This window comes from Rhododendron vialii, chromosome 8a (genome assembly GCF_030253575.1).
Source record: "Rhododendron vialii isolate Sample 1 chromosome 8a, ASM3025357v1".
NCBI lineage: Eukaryota > Viridiplantae > Streptophyta > Magnoliopsida > Ericales > Ericaceae > Rhododendron > Rhododendron vialii.
In genome coordinates, this window is record NC_080564.1 from 12,335,549 (window position 1) to 12,359,363 (window position 23,815).

The 23,815-nt window shown below is 38.4% G+C and overlaps 2 protein-coding genes across 3 annotated transcripts; one reads left to right on the forward strand and one right to left on the reverse strand.

Annotated features, from left to right (window-relative positions):
* Window positions 1-331: 331 nt before the first annotated feature.
* Window positions 332-5,512, forward strand: LOC131336666 (BTB/POZ domain-containing protein At3g50780). Its single transcript, XM_058372579.1, has 2 exons — window positions 332-1,993; window positions 4,327-5,512. Exons 1-2 carry the CDS (start codon window positions 1,358-1,360, stop codon window positions 5,290-5,292), a joined length of 1,602 nt encoding a protein of 533 aa, XP_058228562.1. The 5' UTR covers window positions 332-1,357; the 3' UTR covers window positions 5,293-5,512.
* A 6,114-nt stretch (window positions 5,513-11,626) lies between these two features.
* LOC131336665 (BEL1-like homeodomain protein 2) lies at window positions 11,627-23,082 on the reverse strand. Of its 2 annotated transcripts, XM_058372577.1 has the most exons (6): window positions 22,966-23,082; window positions 22,772-22,927; window positions 21,020-22,506; window positions 19,471-19,853; window positions 17,501-17,561; window positions 11,627-12,320 (listed from the first exon to the last, which is right to left on the reverse strand). In XM_058372577.1, exons 3-6 carry the CDS (start codon window positions 22,409-22,411, stop codon window positions 11,805-11,807), a joined length of 2,352 nt encoding a protein of 783 aa, XP_058228560.1. In that variant the 5' UTR covers window positions 22,412-22,506; window positions 22,772-22,927; window positions 22,966-23,082; the 3' UTR covers window positions 11,627-11,804. The 2 variants fall into 2 exon arrangements, with proteins under 2 accessions (XP_058228560.1, XP_058228561.1); XM_058372578.1 differs by lacking the exon at window positions 22,966-23,082 and having other exon boundaries at window positions 22,772-22,935.
* Window positions 23,083-23,815: the final 733 nt, after the last annotated feature.

Genomic DNA, 23,815 nt, shown 5'->3' on the forward strand with positions numbered 1-23,815 from the left:
TTTCTTATGCTGTGTTTGGATGAGTTTTTGAAAAAAATTTAAATTTTTGTATGAGAGTAATGATTGGAAGTAAGGGTAATGAATGTTTTTTGAGTTGAAATTTTTTCTACAAATCTGAATTAAAATAAAAAATTTAATCAACATACGTGAAAATTAACTCGAACCGATTTCCAAAAAAAATAAATCCTTCGTAATTCCAAACACAAATATGTATTCGTGTCGCTTAATAAAGGCATATGTCACGAGGATATTCTGGTCATTTCGACTAGGCAACATCTTGCTTCGACAACGATCGTGTCTCTGGCTATCGAGAATCAGTCCAAACGGTGTAAAAAGCAACAAAAGCCATAAAGAATTCCGAAAAACACAAAACAAGACTGTGAAAGACGGGCCCAAGGCGTGCCTCTGTCTCTCTCTCTCTCTCTAGTCTCTCAGTTAGGATAGCGATGAGAGAGAGAAAGAGAGGCAGTGACATGCAATTTCAAGCACACTTTTGACATGCTCATTGGTAAAGTTGAAACTCAACCAATCACTCACTCACTCTTTCTTTTCTTTTTTAAGTAGTCATGTGCTAATTTATCTCTTTTAGAAAACAATAAAATCTAAGAGTATTTCTTTAATCTCTTTTAAAACTTCCATCATTCCAACCTGTAAAAAATCTTGCCCTTGTTCCCTCGATGCTCGACACCGGAGTTCATTCAATCATTTCAAACACAAGGATGAGTCATAGAACAAAGAAACACAAAGAAATGTAATAAAGGAGTGGAGATGCTTCATGGACTTCTCAGAATACCCTGTTGTTGGTCAGTCTTTCTTGTTTTAGGGATGTTCAGAAATTCTCAGAATTGGGTATTAGGAAACACCCACTTCTATTTTGTTGCTTGTTTGTAATTTGTCAAGTGGTCTTTTTGATGGGTTTGGTTATTTTATTTTATTTTATAGGAATTAGAAGATTTGTTGTGAGATATCTATTATAGTGTTTCTTGTTCCCCTAGTTAATTCTTTGCATGCAAGGAATTTTTCTGTTACGAAGTCCAAAATTTTCTCTTTGGAACCATCCTTTTCAATTTGGGTTGCTGACTAATTTTATCTTCACTTTGCCAATTTGGGTTTTTATGTTTTAACCTTTCCTTTTCTGCATTTCTGTAATTTTAGTGAATTTAGTTGGGGGAGGCTTCTGGTTTCAACTATCAGACTTCAATCTTCTTGATATTTCTCTTTCTTCTTCCTTTTCTGGGAGAAGGATTTGCTGGTGTAATGAAAATCTAGGGACTAGTTGTAATCCTTTGGATCCACATTCCTGTTTCCTTCGTAAATGCCATATCTTGACCCAATTGGGTTTTGAATTCTTGATAATATGGCTGAGATTAGACTCACAAGGTTAGAGAAGGGTCAAACCAAGATAAAAAATGTTCCAATTGCTGTGACCCCGGAAGGGTTTTGGTGCTGCCCTTCACCCGTTGTGTTCCAGAAGAACCTCAAAACCCCAAGTCCTTTGAACAAGCCCAAAACATCCCCTTCAATACCCAAGTCCTCTTCTCAGAAGAAACAAACCCCGTCAACTGAGAAAAAGCCGGCATCCACCCCATCACGGCCGGGAGTTGTTTCCGATGAACAAAGAATTTCCGGGTCTGATGAACCTGTTGATGTTGCCCCAGTAATTATTGAGAGAACGCCTCGACCCAAAAGTGAAAATTTGCCAAGGAAGGTGTCGATTGAGTTCGGTGAACCTGGTAGCGGTGATACGAAGGTGGTTTTGCTTGGAAAGCAGGGGTTTGCTGTGAGGTTGAGTGTTCACAGGAGTGTTCTTGTGGAAAATAGCGCTTTTTTTGCAGAGAAATTGTCCGAGGAGCTGCCTAGTTTGCCTTGTCTTGAAGTTGATGACTGCGAGGATGTAGAAATATACGTTGAGACTGTGGGACTTATGTATTGCAAAGAATTGAAGCAGCGGTTGATTAAGCAAAATGTTTCAAGGGTTCTGCGTATTCTCAAGGTAATTCTGAGAATCATGCAATGAATTTCTCTTTGTTCTGTTTGCATTGGTTTGTGGATATCATAGTATTGCATAAATCTTCAACTAAATGGGAATAGCTTCGTGCATATATTTGCGGTAGAGGTGTTCCACACAATATGAGCTCGTTGTATTGCAATGGATGTTATTAAATATCACGACGTACTAAAATTTGTCACTTATGTGTTCAACTTACTAAAATAAGTACTTATTTTTTGAATTAAAGGTGATGTATTGAGAGAGAATGACTTATCTCGTAAAACGAAAAATAAGTACATAAAAAATAAGAACCTTAGGGGAACGGATAGACAATAAGGGCCTATGTGATGGCCGTTCTATGAGATGGGTTTCGACTGCTATGGTTGTGGGTTCCCAAATCAGTAGTACATTTATTATGGATGGAGTACTAGTCTAGTCCTGGCGGATTACGAATCCCCAAAATGGTGGGATTGTCAGATTAGTCCCCTAACTCCTCAACCAAAGAAACATGGTTATAACAATCAATCTCCTCTTTACTACCAATCCCCTTCAACCTGCCAAATGTTTTGTGTGGTTAAGTAATATGTTCAACGACACAATGCTTAGATATCAAACACATCTATTGTTGAAATAATAAGCATCAAGCTGACTTTTATTGATCCTAACTAATATGCTAATAATGGATAATAGTGAAGACCCTTACCTGATGGCCCATTTTGGTGAATCGTAGTAGTTAGATGTTGTTATTGGTAAACGAATTTTTTCGTTTAGATTTTGGTAATAGAAGGGTTTGCCATAAAAATCATTGATTTTGTAGTTCAAGAAGCACTTAACGACCCACGCCATTTCCCTAACCTATTCAGTTTTACGTGTTCCGAGAAAAATATAGATGAGATGAGGATGCACCATCTCATTCTAATTTGATGATCGCCCGGGAGAAGGGCACAACCGTTAATGCAAGAATCTTTCATTTATTTGTTAGTAGTTTTTCACTTTTTACTTTCTTTGTCATTTGAGATACTTACAGGTAAGGAGATCATTAAGGTATCAACCTATTCTGTGGTTACGAGGCAATCTGTAGTTGATGGAAGGTGTTTTGCAAAGGGATAAATCCTTGTGAGAAATAAGTTCTATTAGATTGTTAACCACCAACTCATCTGAAAGCTAAAAGCTTGAGCTGTTAGAGAGAGGGGAAACTTTATTATTTATATTCTCAATATGCGCTCTCACGTGTTGCTAGACTCTCCTCCATAAGCTGGTTAAATACGTGTAAATTTCAAACATTAGGTAGGCGGTGAGGTTTAAACACAAGATCTATTGTCTATTGTTTGCTCCGTTACCATGTTTAAGCATCCAACAATGAGTGGAGAGGCCGCCCAGACTCATATACTAGGTTTGGACTTGGGAGGTTATATTTAACCAATGTGGGAGAAGCGCGAACACTCCCCCAAGTGCGACCCTTGATTCGCATGTGGTGAGGTAAACGAACGATTCAGCACATAAGACAACAATCAATTATCCATGACAAACAAAGCGGGATCCAACCATCAACGACACAGAGTCTTGTCCAAAAACCTCTGAAAGCTTAGCGCTGATACCATATTAAATTGTTGACCACCAACTCATCTAAGAGCTTAAGCTGTTAGAGAGCGGCAACTTTATTATTTGTATTCTCAACATCGAATGACAACAAATGAAGGATCTTGCATAAACAGTTGTGGCCTTTTGCTGTTGTGGTTTCTTTCCCTCATTGTATGTAACGTGTTTATTGTAGGTGAATTCATATAATGGACATGCAATTGAATTTGAACTTCTTGATGTTTCCTTCTAGTAGTCTTTACAACTCTTAGCACCTCATAGCTTTAGAACTGACCATGGAGGGACTTACTGCTTTAGCTTTCAGCTTTCAGCTTTCATAAACATTTTGATGGCTACTTTTCAAGTGTTTGTGCTGGTGTTTTGTTTACTCATTTGGTTTAATCGAGTTTTATTTTAGAGCACGTTTCTGCTATGGTGAAGGGCAATGCTGCCATAGTAATTGTCAAAAGTGGGGTACAAGGGTATGAACATAGGCTTGTTCCGCAAGATGAGGTTCTTTGTTGTTGCTGGTGCTTGGTTGGAAATTGCTTAGTTCTCTTGTTTTTTTTTCTTCCTTTTTCTTTTCAAATTCTTGCCCACAAAACTTGAACCAGCAAACAAACCCCCACCCCTTTGTGGTAGGCCTTCCCATTTGCTAAATGTGGATGTATTTGCTTGTATGGTATAGCTAAGCACCCAGAATAGCGTACATAATTTTTTGCACTTTCATATGTTGGTAAAGGGATTGCATTCTGTAGGTTGCAGAACAGCTTGGATTCAGCTCATGCATACAGTCATGTTTGGAATACTTGGAAGCAGCCCCTTGGGTCGGTGATGAAGAAGAGGATAAGGTTGTTTCTTCTGTCCTCCGCCTTCAGGGAGAAGGTATTGGAGTCACCCCCGTACTAAAACGAGTCTCTTCCCATTCTTCGAACCCCCCTAAAGACACAATTTCACACATATTGGAATTGGTACTGAAGAGCAACGAGGAGAGAGGCCGACGCGAGATGAAATCCGTAGTCCTCAAGCTCCTTAGGGAGAATAACATGGTTACGACCTCATCAGGCTTGGCTGACATTTGTAACCAAACAATTTACACCTCATGTAGAAACTGCATGAATTCCCTGTTATCGTCATTCAGACAGGCTGCGGAACTGGAATTTACAGAAAAACCCATGGAAACCAAAGACCTTATAGCGAAGCAGATGGGTTTAGAAGCTGATAATCTCTCATGGCTGCTTGAGATTCTAGCTGAGACACAAGCAGCAGATGAGTTTGCTGTAATGTGGACCAACCAACAAGAATTGGCATCACTTCATGCGAAGATTCCCATTGTGTCTCGCCACAAAGTTAGCTGCATCACGGCGAGGTTGTTTGTCGGAATAGGAAAGGGGGAGTTGCTTCCATGTAAGGATACCCGTCAATTGCTATTGCAGACGTGGTTGCAGCCCCTGATGGACGATTACAACTGGTTGCAACATGGGTGCAGGTCATTTGAACGGAAGGTTGTGGAGGAAGGAATTGGCCAGACGATCCTCACGCTGCCTATGGATGACCAGCAGAGTATCTTGCTTGATTGGTTGGGCAGATTTTTGAAGGCTGGTGACAATTGCCCAAATCTTCAGAGAGCGTTTGAGGTGTGGTGGCGGAGGACTTTTGTTAGGCCTTATGTTGATGGAGGGAATTTACTCCAGTCGGAAAGTTCAACGACATCAAGGGAGTAGGCCGTAGAAGGAGTGAAGCGTATAGTGTATTGAGGTATGTGTTTAAGTACTTTGGATTGCTGAATGTGGATTGACTGCTTGTTGGGGTAGAGATTCTGACCGGAATGTAAGATCAATATCTTAGTTTCACTGAAGCTCAATTTGGTTCTTTATGTACCACTTTCATAATATAAAATAGAGAGATTGCTTGCCTCCTAAATGAAATTAGGTATTCGTGAAATTTGTTTCCTTTTTTTGTTGCCATTAGATAGGTTTAAGCAGCTTTTTGTGTGGTTCAATTTCTGCTTCAAATTTTCGGTACACAATAACTTTTCGCACAAGCAATTTTTTTTTACAATGTTGTGTCACTGTTTTGGTTTTTTTTGTTGGAAAAGCGCAATTAAATTGGCTTACGAAGTTCTGAAATTTAAAGATTGCAAGAAAGAAACTTCAATAAACCATTTGTATCACTGAAATTGAGGCAATCGCAACATCGACTTCCCAGTTTTGAGCAGACATGCGGGCAGTTGGTCCTGCCAACAGCTTGATCCAGAGCCAAGCTAACCCATGTGAGCAATTCGAAGAAATTTCTATGATCCCCTCCATGTACGTAGCCATTCATGAATCTTTCCTTTGGATGACTTAGCAATACTGGCACTCGGTTAACTCACCCCTTAATTTCTGAGCTCCATTTTAGTGTTTTTTTTTTTCCAATTCAAATAAAGATGCAGCAACCGTATTCAAGCGCCCTTCCACATAAATTGTCTAGTAGTCACTGGAAATTTTTGCGGGAACTGGAAAATTAGGGTGGCACCGTGGCAGTTTTAAATTCAATCTGTAGTATCTTGGTGAATGATGGGTTACGAAGTTATAAATTTCATGCACGGGTTGCATTGCATTGCATTTCCATTTGTTGCCTGCAGAATTCCCGGGTGTTTTGATGGCTTTCTTAATGTTTATGTACTTGTTGGACATAAAGGAGACTGATTACCTAAGCTCTCTTAATGAAAGCACCGATTATCAGATTCCCAGTACTGTACTTGGGATGAGTTGATCGAGATCTAGGGACTAGGTCGCTCTCTTTCGGAGTAATATGTTTTTCGCAGCTCTACTCTCTCTGTGCAAGCAAAAAGCAGTGATGCCGTTGCCAGAGTAAGAACAGCCTTTCTCTTAACCTTCTCTGGACGGAAAAAATTGCAGAAGAGAGTATTGTGGTGGAAGGTTTGTGGTCCAAGTGCATTCATTCCAGTTGAGAGCTGAGGACACCCCTTCATGAATACGATGATCTTAGCTATGAGTAAATGACCCCGTTTATAGTCAAAAGTGGGCCTGCATGCATGTTTTGATTAGCAACTCTTACCCGTGGATTCAGTCCCCAGAGTATTTTCACTACTCCAGGAGCTTGTTTGGTTTGGGATTTGGATTTTGGATTTTGAGTGGAGAGAGAGAAATAAGAATAATGATTGAAAAAAAAATTTATTGAAAACCGTGCACAGAGAGAAAATCCAAAATCGAAAATCGAAAATCAAACAAGCTCCAGAAGATTGGGGTGGGGGGCCCAGTTGGAGGTATGTATGTGTTAAAGAGTCGTTGCGCTGTATCCACCCGGGTTGGGGTCCGCAAATTTGTCTTTCCTTTCGAGAGGCATCTTTCGCAAAGTTTGATCAATCATCAAAATCAAGACTCTTTTCTTTCTTGAGAATCCTATAAGGAATCTGAAATTGAATTCTTGTTTTCATCTTCCTATTTGATACACTGAGGGCACGTCCGCCCTATGACTACTATACTTCTTTGTCATTGTCATGGTTTGACATAGTATAATTTTTGAAAAAATTCAAGTTCATCCGTCCCTGTTTCTTGATAAAATGACAAAAATTTCAATGTTTTTTTTTCCCTTTGGACAGGTCAATCGCACAACGATATCATTTCATAAAGCCTTGCACATATAAATAATCTACCTATAGTACAAAGATATGAACTAAATGTGAAGTCCAACCAACAAATAGACAAATCACATACTGCAAAGTAAAACCGTTATACGAAGTTTGATTAATAGAGGTAGTCAACGATAAAGAAATAAGCACCTAAGGAGGCATAGATGAGAATTAATGCATAAAAATTACGGGACCGTGGATTCCAAACAGATCTAAAAGTAAGAGATTTAAATCAAACTTAAAACAACTAAAACAATATTAACAACAGACGTAGAAACCTCCGCACTGCCTCAAAAAAGCCCATCCCAACACCGGAGGCTTCATCTCTGCCCACGAACCACGTACTAGCTACCTCGACACGGCAATGGCCAGGATCGAACGGCCTGCATAGATCTAAAACCGGCATATGAGACAGAGTGGGAAAGGACGGCGGATTGGAGGTGGCAGATGAGGTTGCTAATGAGAGAAGGCGAAGGTGAAGGAGGCTACAGATGATAGGCTGCGGCGAAGTGGTACTGAGAAATGGCGGCTAAAGGAGATGCCGGCAGAGAGCAGGCGGCCATTGGAATGGGGAAGGTGGGGGTTGGGAGACGGTCGAGGGAGGGAGGAGAATCTGGCCGGCATTATCATTTTTTCCCGGTTCATTCAACTCATTTGATTTGGATTGAAAAATTAAATATAAGTTTTTAATCCAACGATGTGATTTTGAGATTACGCCAAAATACTGAACGAGAACTGCTATATGTACTGATAGATTTGTAGGGAAATCGTACCGACCGGCGGCGCTGGGCCGTCTCCTGCTACCGGACGGCTGATCCGAGCCGTCCAAAAATTTAAAAAAAAAAAACCGAGGGGACCTCGCGGGAATCAAGAGCATCCGATGTCTGTAGGATACTTGATCTAAACACCCTATTTTTCGTGTACCGGAGATGGCCCAGCGCCACCGGTCGATACGATTTCCCTACAAATCCATCGGTATACATATCATTTCTCATACCGAATGTTGTAGCAACATTATTACTGTAGTGTATTTAGTACCATATGTTAACTTTCTGACGTCCTAGTAACACTCAGAAACTGACTTTTTTTATTTATTTATCCAAAACTGACTTTGGTAACGAGACTTGCTCCGACGTGGTGTATATACGAAATTAACAAGCGAGACAAAAATATGATACCGATGACAGAGAGCCTATGCGAGGCCACAACCCAATGATACTCCGATCTGTCCTATGGCCCAGATGTTATAAATGATCATGGTCAGAAAAGGCCCCCTAAACAGCAAGTTACTGCTAACATTTTCTAGAGTCCAGCTACTGGTACAGAAAAATTGGTACAGATTTTATACATAATTTTTTGTGGGGCCCATTACGGATCTCACACAAATGATTCAAGCCGATCATTAAATGTAAAATAGTTTTTCAAGGGCTCCTGAAAAAATTCAGCTCAATCCGCTACTTATAGGTGTTCAATCTAATCATCTAATTTTTCATTTAGATTTCAAGATATGAAAAAGTTAGATGATTAGATCGAATATCTATAAGTATCAGATTGAGCTGAATTTTTGCGAGGGCCCTTGAAAAAATATTTTACATTTAGTGAACGGCTCGGATTATTTGTATGGAACCCGTAGTGGACCCCACAAAAAATCTATGTACAAAATTTGTACCAATTTTTTTGTACCCATAGACTTTCTGCATTTTCTATGGGCTCATATACGAGAAAATGATCTTCTTTACTGGGCAGCTGTAAATAAGTGTTTACGGAGATCAATCTCGGCCGTTTAAAAGTGTTTTAATTGGATGATTCGGAATGAAAATAATCTCTTAACGGTAACATTAAGAGATTATTTTCAATCCGGGCTGTCCAATGCCGAAACGGACGGCTGAGATCACTCAAATCCGTAAAGAGCCGCTTTGCAGCGGTTCTGTAAATAAGTGTATATATATATATATATATATATATATATATATATAGACACACACACACACACACACTTATATAATTAAATGCTAGGCTATATTCTTTTTCTTTTTATTATTATCTTTGACAAGAACTGTAGGCAATTGAATAAATAGAAGTTAAAATAAAAGAGAGTTTATTAATCTTTGAAAAATACAAGGATTAAAAGGATATGGCATCGCAACAAGAAGCTAGCATCCCAATAAGGTGGACACTCAACTCAAGCCTTTCGACAATCACACGCCACCCAGAGACCGATAAAGAACTAAAGTACAAAATTAAGTTGGCAAGTAGCCAACAAACCCAATAAAAAAACTAGGTACCACCCCAATGTCCGATGTACACTACCATTGCATATCGGTAACAATAAGATTACCCACCCAAACCCCTGTTCAGCCTAATAAGAAAAACTCAAGCTGGACCCAAAACGGTAGGCAAAGTGAAAATGGAATCACCCAAGCCTTTCGATTGATGGGGTTAGGTGTTGAGTACTTTTAAACTTTAGGGAGAAAAAGTGAATAAATCAGGAAGAGAAAAATAATCGAAAACGCGGACAAGTAAAAGAAGAATTATCAGTGAGTGGTTTTTTTTTTGGGGGTACTTCGGAATATTATCAGTGGTTTAATTGGATTACTGGTTCTGTTGCTTTTATAAAATGTACACAACAGTAAATGATAATTTTTCATAAGCCTGTCAATTGTGTATTTGGTAATGACTTATTAAGAATAACGTGGCACATTTGAAAATGATTTTGGTTTGTTAGTTGACATATATATGCACCTACCGCATACATACACTGACACACAAGAAATGGAAATAGTAAAAATAGGACACAAACCAGAAGAGGGGAGACATCAAAACTCAATTCAAATGTACCATCTTTTTCATTTTGGTAATAATGGGAGACAGATGCAGCCTCTTACATCAAACATACAGTATATAGGAAATTTCCCAATTCCGCAACGTTCATTTTGTGTACATATTTCCATTGTTGTTGATTATACTTTACTTCTCAACTGGGAAGCAACCTATGTTGGTAAACCGTAACAAGAAGGGACACTACCGGTCCGAAAAATACAAAAAACAATAGAACAAAATAAGGACAAAAACAAAAGAAAGCCACTTAGCGTTGGTGTCAGATCCAGAACTCCGCTCATGGAGGTGAGCGGATGGAGGATCACCACCGGATCGTACGTACGTGCTCTTGCCGCAAGATCGCCATCGGAATCTGCAATAAGACGCCTTCATCGTCACTGTTGGAGTGCTCAGGAAGCAGCTGCCGCCCGGACTGAAGCCGCGCGACCAGGGTAAAACCTCATTGTTACTTTGGTTAAAATTTGGAATTGAAGGAACTGTGATGGCAGCAGTATAACTAACCTGCCATTTCTGTAGAAGAAAGAGATGGTCGTAAGCTTCTTTTTTTTTTTGTTTTGTTTTGTTTTGGTTAAGATGTTGCGAAGTACTTTTCAAGCGTGCAAGTTTGCACGGAAAGAGATGGGTCGTATGCTTTTCACTAGCTTGGACATTTTGTACCAATTCTTCTTCCTAGTATTGGCATTTTCGTGCCTTGCAGTATGTGTTAAATATTAGAGCGCATGCGTCTACCTGATATTGGTATAGATTCTAATTGATTCCAATATTAATTGTGATGAAATTCTTTTATTTTTTTTTCTAGACAAACGAAATATTTTATAAAATTCGAACGGGGTACATCGAGGAAAAAAGTGAAATAGTGCATGCCTCTAGACATTCTTAGAAATGAATTTTTGCAGCTGAAAAAAAAGCGCCCATTCTATATTTCTATACATGGCCTTGTAAGATTAACACCATTTTTAATTGGAGATATCTTTGTTTACTGAACACCTTAGACATATAATTGCAAGGGAAAACAAATTATTAACAATCTATATATAATAGATTGACACGTTAAATATTCTTTGGTCAATGTTAATGAGAAGTAACACGGCCCCCAGGATGAGCTCTTCTCCATAACCTCCATCTCTTCATATTTTTCTAAATCACCAATTTTCTTTTTCCCTAAGCAAAGAAAGATTTTATTAATTGATCTATGAATATTGAACACATTACAAACAAGGATTAAAAGGATTACGGAAAGACGGCATCATATCCCAACCATGAACATAAAAATCCCAACGAGTTTGACACCTATACTACAGACTGTCAAATACCGGATCATCTGCCACCATTTTTACACCAGTATAAAGAGTCCAAAATAATGATCCGACCCACTCGATTCGTAGACTTTTGTGCTGCTACTATTCTTAAGGTGAAAATCATCATAGGGGTACAAGTAAAAGTTGTAAACATATCCAGCCAGGTAAGAAACAAAAACATATGAGGGCAAAACAGTGTAGTGGAGTACTACTATATATACAATTACAACACACCTAGTACTGCATGCTACCTAAACAGTGTAATCTTCTTAATTAATCCTCTCATGCTGTAAACTTTCTGGTATTAATCAATACTCGGTGGAAAATGATCACAAAGTATAAAGTGATAAGACGAAAGGACCAAACCAAACTCTATTGAGAGTATTCCTCAAGCAGTACCATAGAAGTAATAATTGTGATCTTCTTTCTTAATCAGGGTAATCATAATTATTGTAGTAGTAATCTAAAAGCCCCCAAAACCTCTAACGGAAAAAGGGTTCTTCTCCGGCACGTTCCCGGCGTGCCGCAGCCCCAGTGTGAGCGACACGTCACCGCTCGCGGTCCCGAACCTGATGAGCGTCGATCCAGTAGTGTCAGCAGCAGCTGCAGCACTGGTGGTCCCGTACTCAATCCCGATGCCCGGACACGTGTCGTGATCACGGTACGCGGGTGGCGCCACGGTGGCCTGGTCCGCTTGGTTTTCCGAGAAGCGTTGTCTGGTGATTGCGACGCGGCGTGAGGGGTCGCTATCGGGTGCATTGATTTCGGATCTTTTGTTGCCTGTGTGATCGGTTTCTGATTTTGGGGTTTGTGAAAGTGTGTCAGTGCTGGTTTCTCTCTCCTGATCTTCGTCGTCATCCTGTTCATGATCGTGTTCTTGTTCTTCGACCTCGGCCTCTTCTTTACTCTCTTGTTGATACATGTCTTCCACCATGGGTTTCCACAACCGGACCCTGGCATTAATGAACCAGTTTGATACCTGAATACACACACAAACACACACACACACACAATTGAATTAGTTGATGAAATTAAGCTTGTCTTTACGGTCGTGGGGGGACCAGATTTCATTAATTTATCAGCGGTATTTAATACAGGGATCGATTGGGTGAATGCAAAGCAGCTGGCCCATTAAATCCGTACTTTAAATGGAGAATACAATTCAATTGAGATGGAAAAAACCAGGCACGTAGGGAGGGAAGGGTGCATATTTTTTATTTTTTTTATAATGGAGAACAACCTTACAGTCAGGCCACTAAATGGACCCGATTACGTAACCCAATTCTCTGGGGGAGATAGCGCGGCTACAACAGTCACACTCCCACTTACTTCAAGGTGTTCATCCTTTGGAAAATCAAACGACAGACCTTGAAGAATATTTCCAAAGCCTGAGCATCCGCCCGAACTATTGGGGCAACTCTGGATGTGAAAGACAATACTATCATCTAAGATTATGTAAGTATGATAAGAAGATCCACTAACAACACACGAGGAACCAATTTACTACGACAAGCTGGTGCTACCAAAATTTCACACCCTCATCAACTGATCCTGATATAAACCGCTTCATATTCAATTTTTTGGCTGCTACACCAGTTTCTCGTTACATATCATTCGATACTTTCTTTACCAATATACTCGATGCTCCCACTACCATTATACCACTGCCGCGACCGATACGCAGTTCGGTACCATTATTTAAAACTTTGGTACTTTAACATAAATATATCACAAATACCATCCCATGAACGTAATGGTAGAGGTTGAGGTGTAATGGTCTCAGGAGTATCTAACGATACATAGTGGAAATTGGTTGTAGTGATTGTGAATTTTTTTAAAAACTCCTTTTTGAGAGAAAAAAAATTAAATGACAAAATCACCCGCAACGGTAGATGACCACGAATCGCTATGTGAATCCAAAATTGACTGTTCTGTAACGAAAACTGGCCGATATGAATGCGATTTTCCTCTCTCACCGATATACCTGGGTGTACTATCAAAAGAGCGAAAAGCCGTTATGTTGCCTAACAGCCCATTTTTTAAATCCTTCTTGGCAAATCACGTATGTATGTATCAGCCGGTTCCCACTTGCCATAACGGCTGACGCTCGACCGTTACGGGTAATTTCAGTATATTTTTTTCTCTCAAAATTGATTTTTAAATATTCACGGCTGCGACAACAAATTTCTGTTGCTTGTAATCTTAGTTGTGAATAAGCTTTAATTGTGCTTAGGAACAAAGAAGAAAAGGTTGGAGGTTAATAAGGGGTGAGTTTATACGCTAAATTGCGTTTTGGATGATTAAGTGGTGAGTTTATAAGGGTTGAGGAGATGAGATAATTGATTGTTTATTTTATGGTTGTATTTTTATAGGTTCATGTAAATCTCTGTTGCATGTCTTAAGTATATTGCATGGTACACTTTAAAAAAATAAAGGAAAAGAAAAATACGTGGGAGAGTGCAAAACAAAAAGAGTAATGCTAGAGATCCCAAAAAATTTACCGAAAATATTTCCGAAAATGAGATATTCACTTTTCATATCTCACTTTCGGAAATATTTTCGGGATACATAGAATTATTGAAAAAGAGAGAGCATGTATATCTAATTGAAGGCTCGTGTTACCACGAACACCTTCAAGTTTTCCAATGCGTGGTGCACCATTGCAATCAGTGAAATTACGTGTCAAGCTATAATACGATAAGTCATTTTCTTGAACCGAATGATTGGAAAAAAAAAAAAAACCGAAATTACAGGTGAATATGAAATTAATGTTTTATGGTTTGGCAAAGAGAGAAGAAACTACTTACTCTCTCCATCCCAAATTTCTTGTTTGTTATGTATTTCAATTTATAATGTTTTCTATGATTTTGATATATAGCTTCTGTATTAGATAAATTAAATCGAAATCTATCTAAATGAGATTTATATTGCATATTCAAAACATTATACGACTTCGTTTGGATTGAGTTTTGAGGGAGCTGATTGTTGCCTGTTGGGTACTGAGTGAAAATAGATGGATAGAGAAATTTAAAAGGGAATTGATTTTGTCATTTCTTTTTTTGTTAATATCACTCACCTTTCCTTACAAAACGAATCAACTAATAAAGACATTAAAGGGGAGTGACATAAACAAAAAAAGGAATGGCAAAAACACTCCCCATTTGAAATTAGTGTAACAATTTGATAAAGACATATTGAGAACCGTATGCAGAGAGTGATCAGTTTTAGAGACCCAAGAAGAACATTGTCTATGCATTTGAAAATATGAATCAGATTTTGAGATATTCGAAATAGTAAAAGAAGACCAAAAAAAATTTTGAATATTCAACAGAAAAATAAAAAAGTGACTAAGAAAGTTAATATAACAAAAGATGTAAGCTAGTCTTGAGGTGTGTTATCCAACTATCAGATGGATGCGTTGTATTTTTGTGGTGCTCCTATACTTTATGAGCCAGGTTGTTATACATCGATGCAATCTTTCAAGTAATATAAATTGTTTCGTTTGTCGAGAAAAAAAAATATATAACAAAAGATGTAGATAGTGATGACGTGATAATGATAACTGTGTGATGTTAGTGATATGATCAGTTCAGCACCTCAATGATTTATGATTGTGATGTTGCTCCTCATTTAGTAGTTAATTATTATCTCAACGAAACGTCGGATAGGATCTAAAGATAAGAGCGACAATCGAACAAGAACCTGAAAACTAACACACTAATACTAATATTTGACCTAACGAAGCAGTAATTAAATTAAATTAAATTAAATGATGTTAGTACATATTAACAAGTTATAATGACAGACCAAGTTTCCACGAAATTATCGGTCTTTTAACCTAGCGAAAAAAGCGCATTTGTTTTTACTAGCATTAATATTTAATACATTTGATTAAGGGAAATGACTTCTCTTCGTACCTACTCTCTGAGCAATAATAGGGCATGTGGATTTTTTAATTTCTCGACTTCTTTTTCTTCAGGCACATAAATGCCACGTGATGAAAATAATGAAAATATGTACACCATTTAATCAATAATGGAAACCGAGCTCGACGACATTTTAAGAAATCATTTTAATTTAGTTGAATTAGAAAAGGGTTTAGGTCAGAATAAGCCAACAACCAGTTGCTCCGACTCAAAAACAAAGAAGACGTGTGTTGGAGAAATGTGTCGAAAAAGAAGAAGAAGAAGAAGTGATTAAAAGATGCGCGTGTCTTTTCTTCCGGTCTTGTCTGTGTGGTGGGTGTTTTTTTTTTTTTTTTGAAGTTGGTTATGTCTGAGGAGTTTTCTTTTCTTTGTTGGTTTCTTGCCAACGATTTTTCTCATGCCTCGGGGGCTTTTTGCTTGCCCTTGTTTCTTTTGATCTTTCTATTCTTTTAAAAAATGAATAAAATTTCTTTTTCCAAAAAATTTTAAAAAATAAAGACGATTTGTTTATTAAAACAAGTAAGGGTATAAAATTTTGGGAAAAGTGGTGAAACTCTGATTAAAGGAAGGAAATGTAGAGTGCACGTGCTATTCCGCTTGTATTTATTGGTGTCATTGTGTGGTTGAATTAATACTGCTACGTTCGTGGAAGAGCAGTATTTGCTATCTCATCTCTCCTGTAGTTTTCTCTAACTTCAAATTATCCGTGGAGTTTATACTGTTTTCGGATCTTAATTTGTCGTCCTTTCTTCGGAAGACATCCAAAATAAACAACAAATAAAAAAGGAAGAAGCGCTTATTTAAGGGTGCGCTACACTAATTAAAATAATTACTTATTTTAAATTAAATATGTATTTTTTGAATTAAATGTGATGTATTATGCAAGAATGATTTATCTTGTAAAACAAAAAATAAATACTTAAAAAAAATAAGAACCTTGACGGAATGAAACCTGAGAAAGAAGTGAAAAAATGGATCCAAGACCTGAAGGTCCAATTGTACTAATTATTGAGGGTTTCAGAGTTCGACTATTGGCATAGATTCTTCACGTGTGGGGTCCACACCGGATCCCACCAAAATAATCCGAGCTGTTCATTAAATTTAAAATATTTTTTTGAGTGACCCTAACAAAAATTAACTCAATCGTATAACTATAAGTACTTGATCCAATCTTCTAACTTTTTATTAAGATTTGAAGATCAAAAAACTGAATGTAAAGTTCAAAAATTGTGTCAAGTACTTACATTTATCCGATTGAGCAGATTTTTAACGTGAGAATTAAAATATATATTTTAAATTTAATGAACAAATTAAATAATTTTTCAGAATCCACAATGAGCCTCACCCATGAATCTGTGCTGGTCTATGCAGGAAAAATTTGTGCCGACAGACTTTTTGTTTGTCTTATTACTTTATCTGCTAGACTGCTTAATCAACAAGCCCAGAAGTTATGATAACCAGAAACATGGGACACTGGACACTGTGTCTATACGTACAATAATGACGAGGGAAACAAGTGGCCGTATTCGTCATTACAGCAATTTTAAACAAATTCTCTTACCCCTGCTCTTGTTTTACGTATTATATTGTTTATGCCGTTTTTAAAATATTTATATTCTCTAATTTATAATATTTTTTAAAATTTAAAATTTTATATTATAAACTAAAAAAAAAAAAATCAAAATCTATATTGCATATGTTTTGGAGATTTATATTGGAAATTATAAGCGATTTACAAACTGACACGAACACTGATAAATGATAAACAAAATGGAACAATCGCTAGTCATTGATGTTTTAAACAATGGTATAGTGGTAATAGAAATGTCATAAAATACGAATCAGGTATAGTGATTATGGGTTTGTGAAACTAATTTCGACACTTGAGCACCTGAAACGGCCACGAAGCACGAAGAAAATTGAACACAAATTAATACGTAGCGAGAATCGGCTGATACAATTGTGATTTTTTTTTATAGCATTGAAGTAGCAATATCAGAGGTCTGAAAATCCGATACGTATCTGCCCATTGGCTACGTAGCGCTTGTGGATATATTTAAATCAGTGCTCGTGAGGTATGTAAATTCGTCAATCCAAAATCAAAATTTTGACTCCGTTCCTATAATGACTATTGTAAATGTAACGATGACAAACACTGTATATTTGCATGCATGTTTGTATGAGGAGAGAGAGAGAGAGAGAGAGAGAGAGAGAGAGAGAGAGGTGAAGGAACCTGGTTTCTGGAAAGACCAGTCTGTCGAGCCAAGAGATGCTTATCTGCGTCGCTCGGGTACCTGACATACAGAGAGAGAGAGAGAGAGAGAGAGAGAGAGAGAGAGAGAGAGAGAGAGAGAGAGAGAGAGAGAGAGAGAGAGAGAGAGAGCGAGTCAGGAAAGGAGACCACGTAATGACATAAAGGTTCTTACCCAAATCATGCTAAACAGACATCCAACTTTATTTGTCTATACTATCCCCAGATTGGGTTGAGCCTCTCTCTCTTTCTCACTTAATTCCACTGCATGGGCGTGATAATCTAAGAGAGAAAGAAAGAGAGAAAGAGAGAGAGAGGATCTGCAATAGTAACTGTTATCACTGATCTCTCTTTATATGCACGCTCTAGAGAGAGAGAGAGAGAGAGAGATGGAAGTAGGACGTTGGTGGAAACGTTGTTTGATGACATGGGCTGCCATGAATCAGGAGGAAATAAAAAAGGGGAAGGCTTTTATAATAGAAACAAAAATAGGAAAGCTTTTTTTTTTTTTGTTTTTCCAGCCTTTTGAGCTGACGAGACAAACATGCAAGGACACTGCATTGTACTCCGTATTGCTGTTCCATTGAATACCAAAACCCGACAAAAAGCGAAAAACAAATCCAACGACCCTATTACTCCTAGCTATTGGATCCCTTTGGCCGGGGTTAACTAACTTTTAATTTTACTCCACAAAGTAGGAGGAGTACTACTACTCCTACTTGTTAGATTAATAATAATTAAACTACTCCTTAATTACGACGGAGTACTAATCGCCAATCAATCTTAATTACAACTTCAAAATGCTAATTACTACAAGGTAACTTCATCACCTCACCATCATATGACTCCGACTGAAATGAATCTCGATTCTGATTTTAATGTTCCATTAATGCATCCCAAATCCAGAATAAAATTACTTAATTTTTATACCCCCCTTTCTTTTCATAATTTTAGCCCATTATCAAAATTTTAGATAATTTTTTTTTGGTTCAGAACGAAATTATATATATTTTTGATCAGCAAAGATAACTTTATTAAAATGCGATAAGAGTAAAATTGAGGGTGAAAAGAAGTTGAAAAATACAAGCCAACGAGCATACTTTAAAATTTGTAAGCAGAAAAGTGCTTATTTCTTTTATTCCAAACGTAGCACAATTATTTCTAAAACCAAAATTACAAAACAAAGGGTTAATATTGTTCTTCTAGTATCCTTGTGTGTGACACAATCCTCTCACTTAGAATATCCTTAAGGATTAAGCGGCTCCAACACTTGGAAATAGCCCCTTAAACGAGCCGAGATTTGTCGAGTTCGAGCTCGGCTCGTTTGCTAAACAAGTAAAAAATTTGAGTTCGAGCCAAGTTTAGTCATTTACTAAACAAGCATATTTAATCAAGTTGAGCCTCCCTCAACGAGCCGAGCTTTTATGCAATGAGTCGAGCTCCACTCAGCTCATTTACTAAACGAGAAAAAAACTCGAGCTCGAGCTCAGCTTGTTTAGTAAACAAGCCTAGCTGAGTCAAGTCGAGCCGAACTCACGAACTGCTCGATTCTTTTACGGCCCTACTTGCAAATAATGTAGTTAACACTATGGATCCCATCGGCCAATGTGTTCGATCTAACCTCATATGATCCTTACGTGAATAACAAAATGTAAACGTACTCCTAGTATTATTTATTGTCATATTCTAAAGGATGAGAATAAATCATAAAATCTAAACTTGTTATATGCTACTACCATGGTAGATTATTCAGGACTTTCATCGTTCAAAAAATCTCAAAAGCATAAGCTGTTAGAGAAAGTGTGAGTTTCATAATTGTGTCGTTTTAAAAAAGCCTCATTATTATAAATGGTTGCTATATAATTGGCTTCGACATGTTCAATGTTTCTTCTATTTTTGTCATGGAAATTTAGTCCCCTCAACAGTAGATAAGATGGAGAGCGAAAACGTACGGGTGGAGGAAATGCTCGAAAAGCCAAGCCCTCAAAATGTTGACGCTACGTTCGGGCAACCCTCTTTGGGGCCTCCAAGCCTCTTGTTCGATCATCCCCATCTGGTGAAACGCTCTTTGCTGCCTCAAGCTTTGCTCCAGCAGCTTTAGCCTTGGCGTCTCTCCTTTCGTCACTCCAGAAGTCCCCGCGTCTTTGTCTCCCAACAACTCGCAACTGTGCTTCAATTGGGCCGCTATCGCATCCTTGAGACACCGGAAGTGCCTTGACATCGCCTTTTGGGCTAAGGCCGTGTAGGGAATAGCCGATCCAAAACCCATTACCAAGTCGAATGAGTTTACCACCATTTGCATTTGTTCGCAGTAGTGGTTGTATCTTCTGTCCACCTACGGTTTATTCAAATAATACACCATCTAGAAGAGTCAATTACTATACTCAACAAAAAAAAAAAAACGTGAAATATGTGATCTAGTGAAGAATAGAGAGGTTTTCTGTGATTATTCCACGTTATTTGAATTCTCACATTAATTAGAAAACTTAATCTAGAGAAGTGGACAAATAATTTTTATTTAAAAACCAGTGCGATGAGAAAAAAAAAGAAAGAAGGAGTAATAAGATCAGATTATAATTTATGATTTTTGCGTTATTAACTGACGGGGAAGACGGTTTATTGGATCCACTTCCAGAATTTCATTTACCACAGCAATTAGCTGAGGAGAATTTTGTTGCTTTTGAAAAGAGATGTAAGTAGGCTAAGTGGACAAGTTGTGTGCATGTTATTAAAAAAAAAAAAATTACAAATTGAATCTAAACGTGACGCGGTGAAGAATTGTTAATGTGAAAAAAGATGATCCACGGGAGTTTTTTTCTTCTCTCTCTTTTCCCAAATCGTCCAAAACATTCATATAATCAATAATAACTAACGATAAAGTGTGGAGAAAAATAAAAATCAATCAAATTAATTCAATAGTCAGGTCAACTGAGCTAGTATAAATCAAATGTGTTTGGTTGCAATGTTGCTATATATATGATTGGTATGGGAAGCTTTGAAGGACTAGCACTTTCTAATGGGTAATACGAAAATGCCATTAATTTGGTTTAATTAATAACAAAATCTTATAAATCACAATTAAGTAACGTCTGTTAATTAGTATTACTCAATACCACCCCCCTTGCCTCCCATGCTTTCACCAATAACATTATAATACACAATTAATTAAATACCCAAACCTAGCTAACCCTATGATTAAGAATTAATTCAGTTTTTATTATAGTAAAGTGGGAGTATTTCTAGTACGTATGTGAGCAGAGATTAATCAATTACCAACACAATCTATGCCAGCAGCCTGTGTCACCATGCCGGCCTTCCTCTGTAACAAAAGATTAAATATTCCACAAAACTTGCCGGAGTTTAATTTTGCTTTTCAGATTTCTAATATTGGAAAATAGTAAACGAAAACGATTGGCCCTTGACTTCACACAGAGAGAGAGAGAGAGAGAGAGAGAGAGAGAGAGAGAGAGAGAGAGAGAGAGAGAGAGATTAATTACTTGCCTCATCAATCATGGTTAGTAGCTTGACCTTTCTTCTCTGGTGCTCAATCCTATCCGCGGCTGATAAAGACGGAATATCCTTTGATGTTGATGAACCACCACCACCACCACCACCGCCTCCGCTGTTTGGATTAGGGTTAGATATGGAATTTTGTCTACCCAGCTTGTTCTTCTTAAACTGACCCCTCCCAACACTGCAGAATTCCTCCAACAATTCTTGGGCTGCCTTGACATACTTAGAATTTCTCAAGACATTCACTACCCCTAGTGAAGCCCCGTAACCAACATGAATCTGTTGATTCCCACCTACGAAATTCTTGTACGAATAATTACTAGCAGCGGCACTGGCACCAGCGCCAGCGCCGCCACCTCCCTGGTTGAAAAACAACATCGTGCCGCCGCCGCCATCTCCCATCCTAAATTCCTCGGCTTTCGCGGCCCCCAATTGCTGCAACGACGACGACAATGATAACGACAACCCTTGTCCTTCCACTAAACCACCCCCAATTTCACCAGGAATATTAGTTCCTCCTCCTCCATGGCCAGTACTAGCACTAGTATCCGGAACCCAAGTGAATTGACCAAACCCCCCTCCTGCTTGAGACACAGAACCAGGACTAATTTGACTATTGTGAAACCCTTGCAGTTGTAGAGAAGAATTACTGGACGGAATTGACGGGTTAGGAAGCAACATGTGAAGGGTACTGGAGGAAGAAGTTTCATGAGGTTGAGATGGTGAAGGAGGTGATCTCGGTTGTTGCTGCTGTTGTTGTTGTGGGTTCATTAGAAAAAGCTGCATGACTGCTGCTGCTGCTGCTGCAGACGATGATGACTCCCCATTAATGCTAGAAATATGGTTGTGGTGGTGGTGGTGAGGATTCAGATGGCGAGGATCAACCGAATCCCCCATCGGTGGTCCCATGCCCATTCCTAGTCTGCTTCCGTACCACTCGCTACTGCCCCCGACCGCCGCCGGCTGCCGCGAGTTCCGATCGTAATTCTGCGGAATCTGGTTTTGCAACAACTCGGTTGGAGGAAAATTGAACATTTCCGAGAGCATATTCCCGGGCGCCTCGTACACCGGGATCCCACCCGCGGATACGTCCTCTTCCATCGGTACGAGCGGGGGTTGGGGTTCGAATCCCGGGACCCTCAGTTTATCCCTCCGGATCTGCTGCGCGACGTGGTGGTGGTGCTGCTCTTGATCTTGTGGTCGGTCGAACCCATTTGGGAAATTGAAAATACCTTGGTGGTGGTGGTGGTGGTGCTGGTAGTCTTGGGACATAGGATTTGCTGAGTTGGGATTTTCCGTCAAATGAATTATCTGATTGGATTTGTGATTTCTTGTGCTGGATACGGCTGATGATGGAAGTGGTGGTGTTGCTATTGCCATATCACTGACATCCTCATCCTCATCATAATCATCTCTCTCTCTCTCTCTCTCTCTCTCTCTTCAACCTCAATTCTGACTTCCTTCTCCCTTCTTATCTGCTCAATTCAATTCAATCCAAAGAAAACAGGTAGTAGAATTTTCGGATAACAACAATTGTTCATCAAGAACACTAATTATGGTACTATGGAATTAAACAAAGGAAGAAGAAAGAGAAAGAAAAAGGGGGAAGGCATCAAATGGGTTCTTTCTCTGTACCTTTTGAATTAGTTTATTCTTCTTGTATTTTCGGGTTTAGTTTTTAATTTCCCTCAGCTTTATTCATGTGTATATAAATATGTAGATGATAGATATATATGATACCTGTTATTGTTGTTGCAGGGTGGAAAAGGGTCTCAGACATCGTTTTCTCTTTCTGTGGGGATTGAAACTAACTGGGAAAACCCCCCCTCTTGAATTCTCTTTTTCTGCTGTCTCCTTCTCGTCTCTCTCTCTCTCTCTCTCTCTCTCTCTCTCTCTCTCTCTCTCTCTCTCTCTCTGTCTTTCTCTTTCTATACTTGTCTTTCTCTTTGTAGTACTACCGAGTGTTCTATGCAATCGCCCTTCTGCAAAAACAAAGATGAATAAAATACAAAAATATGAAAAGCAAAAATGGAAGGTTTGTTTAGTTCAGATATTTCACCTCTCTCTCTCTCTCTCTAAGAGCACAGCACCAAAAAGAGAGGAGGGAAGAGAAGAGGTCGCTATTGTTCCTCTACACCTCCTTTTCTACTCAATCTTATTATATTGTTATTTAATTTCTTCTCCAATTTGACAATGCAATGTGTAGGTGTTTTTAATGTGAGGACCAGGATAGACGACCTTTCTTATTAATTAGTCTTTTTGTGAAAGGACAAAAATAACCTCGGCTTGAATATATCAGAAATTAGATGTATAGTTTCCTCTAGTATATACTAACAATTTTTGCGTAATCAAAACCATTTTTTGTCGGTTGAGTACCATGAGATTAGAGGAGATAACTAGGATGCAAAACGACTTGAATCAAACAGGAAAGGCCATGATACTATTTCGACTCAATTTGTTTATTTTTTTCTTTCGTCTCTCCAGAAGTTAATTTTCGTTTGAACTGTGAGAGTTTTGTTTCTCGTTTTACGAGAGTTAGTTTCGTCTTTGAATGAATTTTGTCTACAGATCGGGTTCTCTCAATCGAGGTTGCTTTACAACAATATCTGTGCTTCACAATGTCTATGCTTGACGAATTTTGTATACAATATATGTGCTTGGGATATTGCTTCACAACAATATCCCTACACGATATCTTTGGCGGGACAACTCGTGGCAGTTTGGCAGATCTGTAGCTCTTGAGAGTTCATCCTTGGTTGAGGTGCATCTGATCGTCTGGTTATT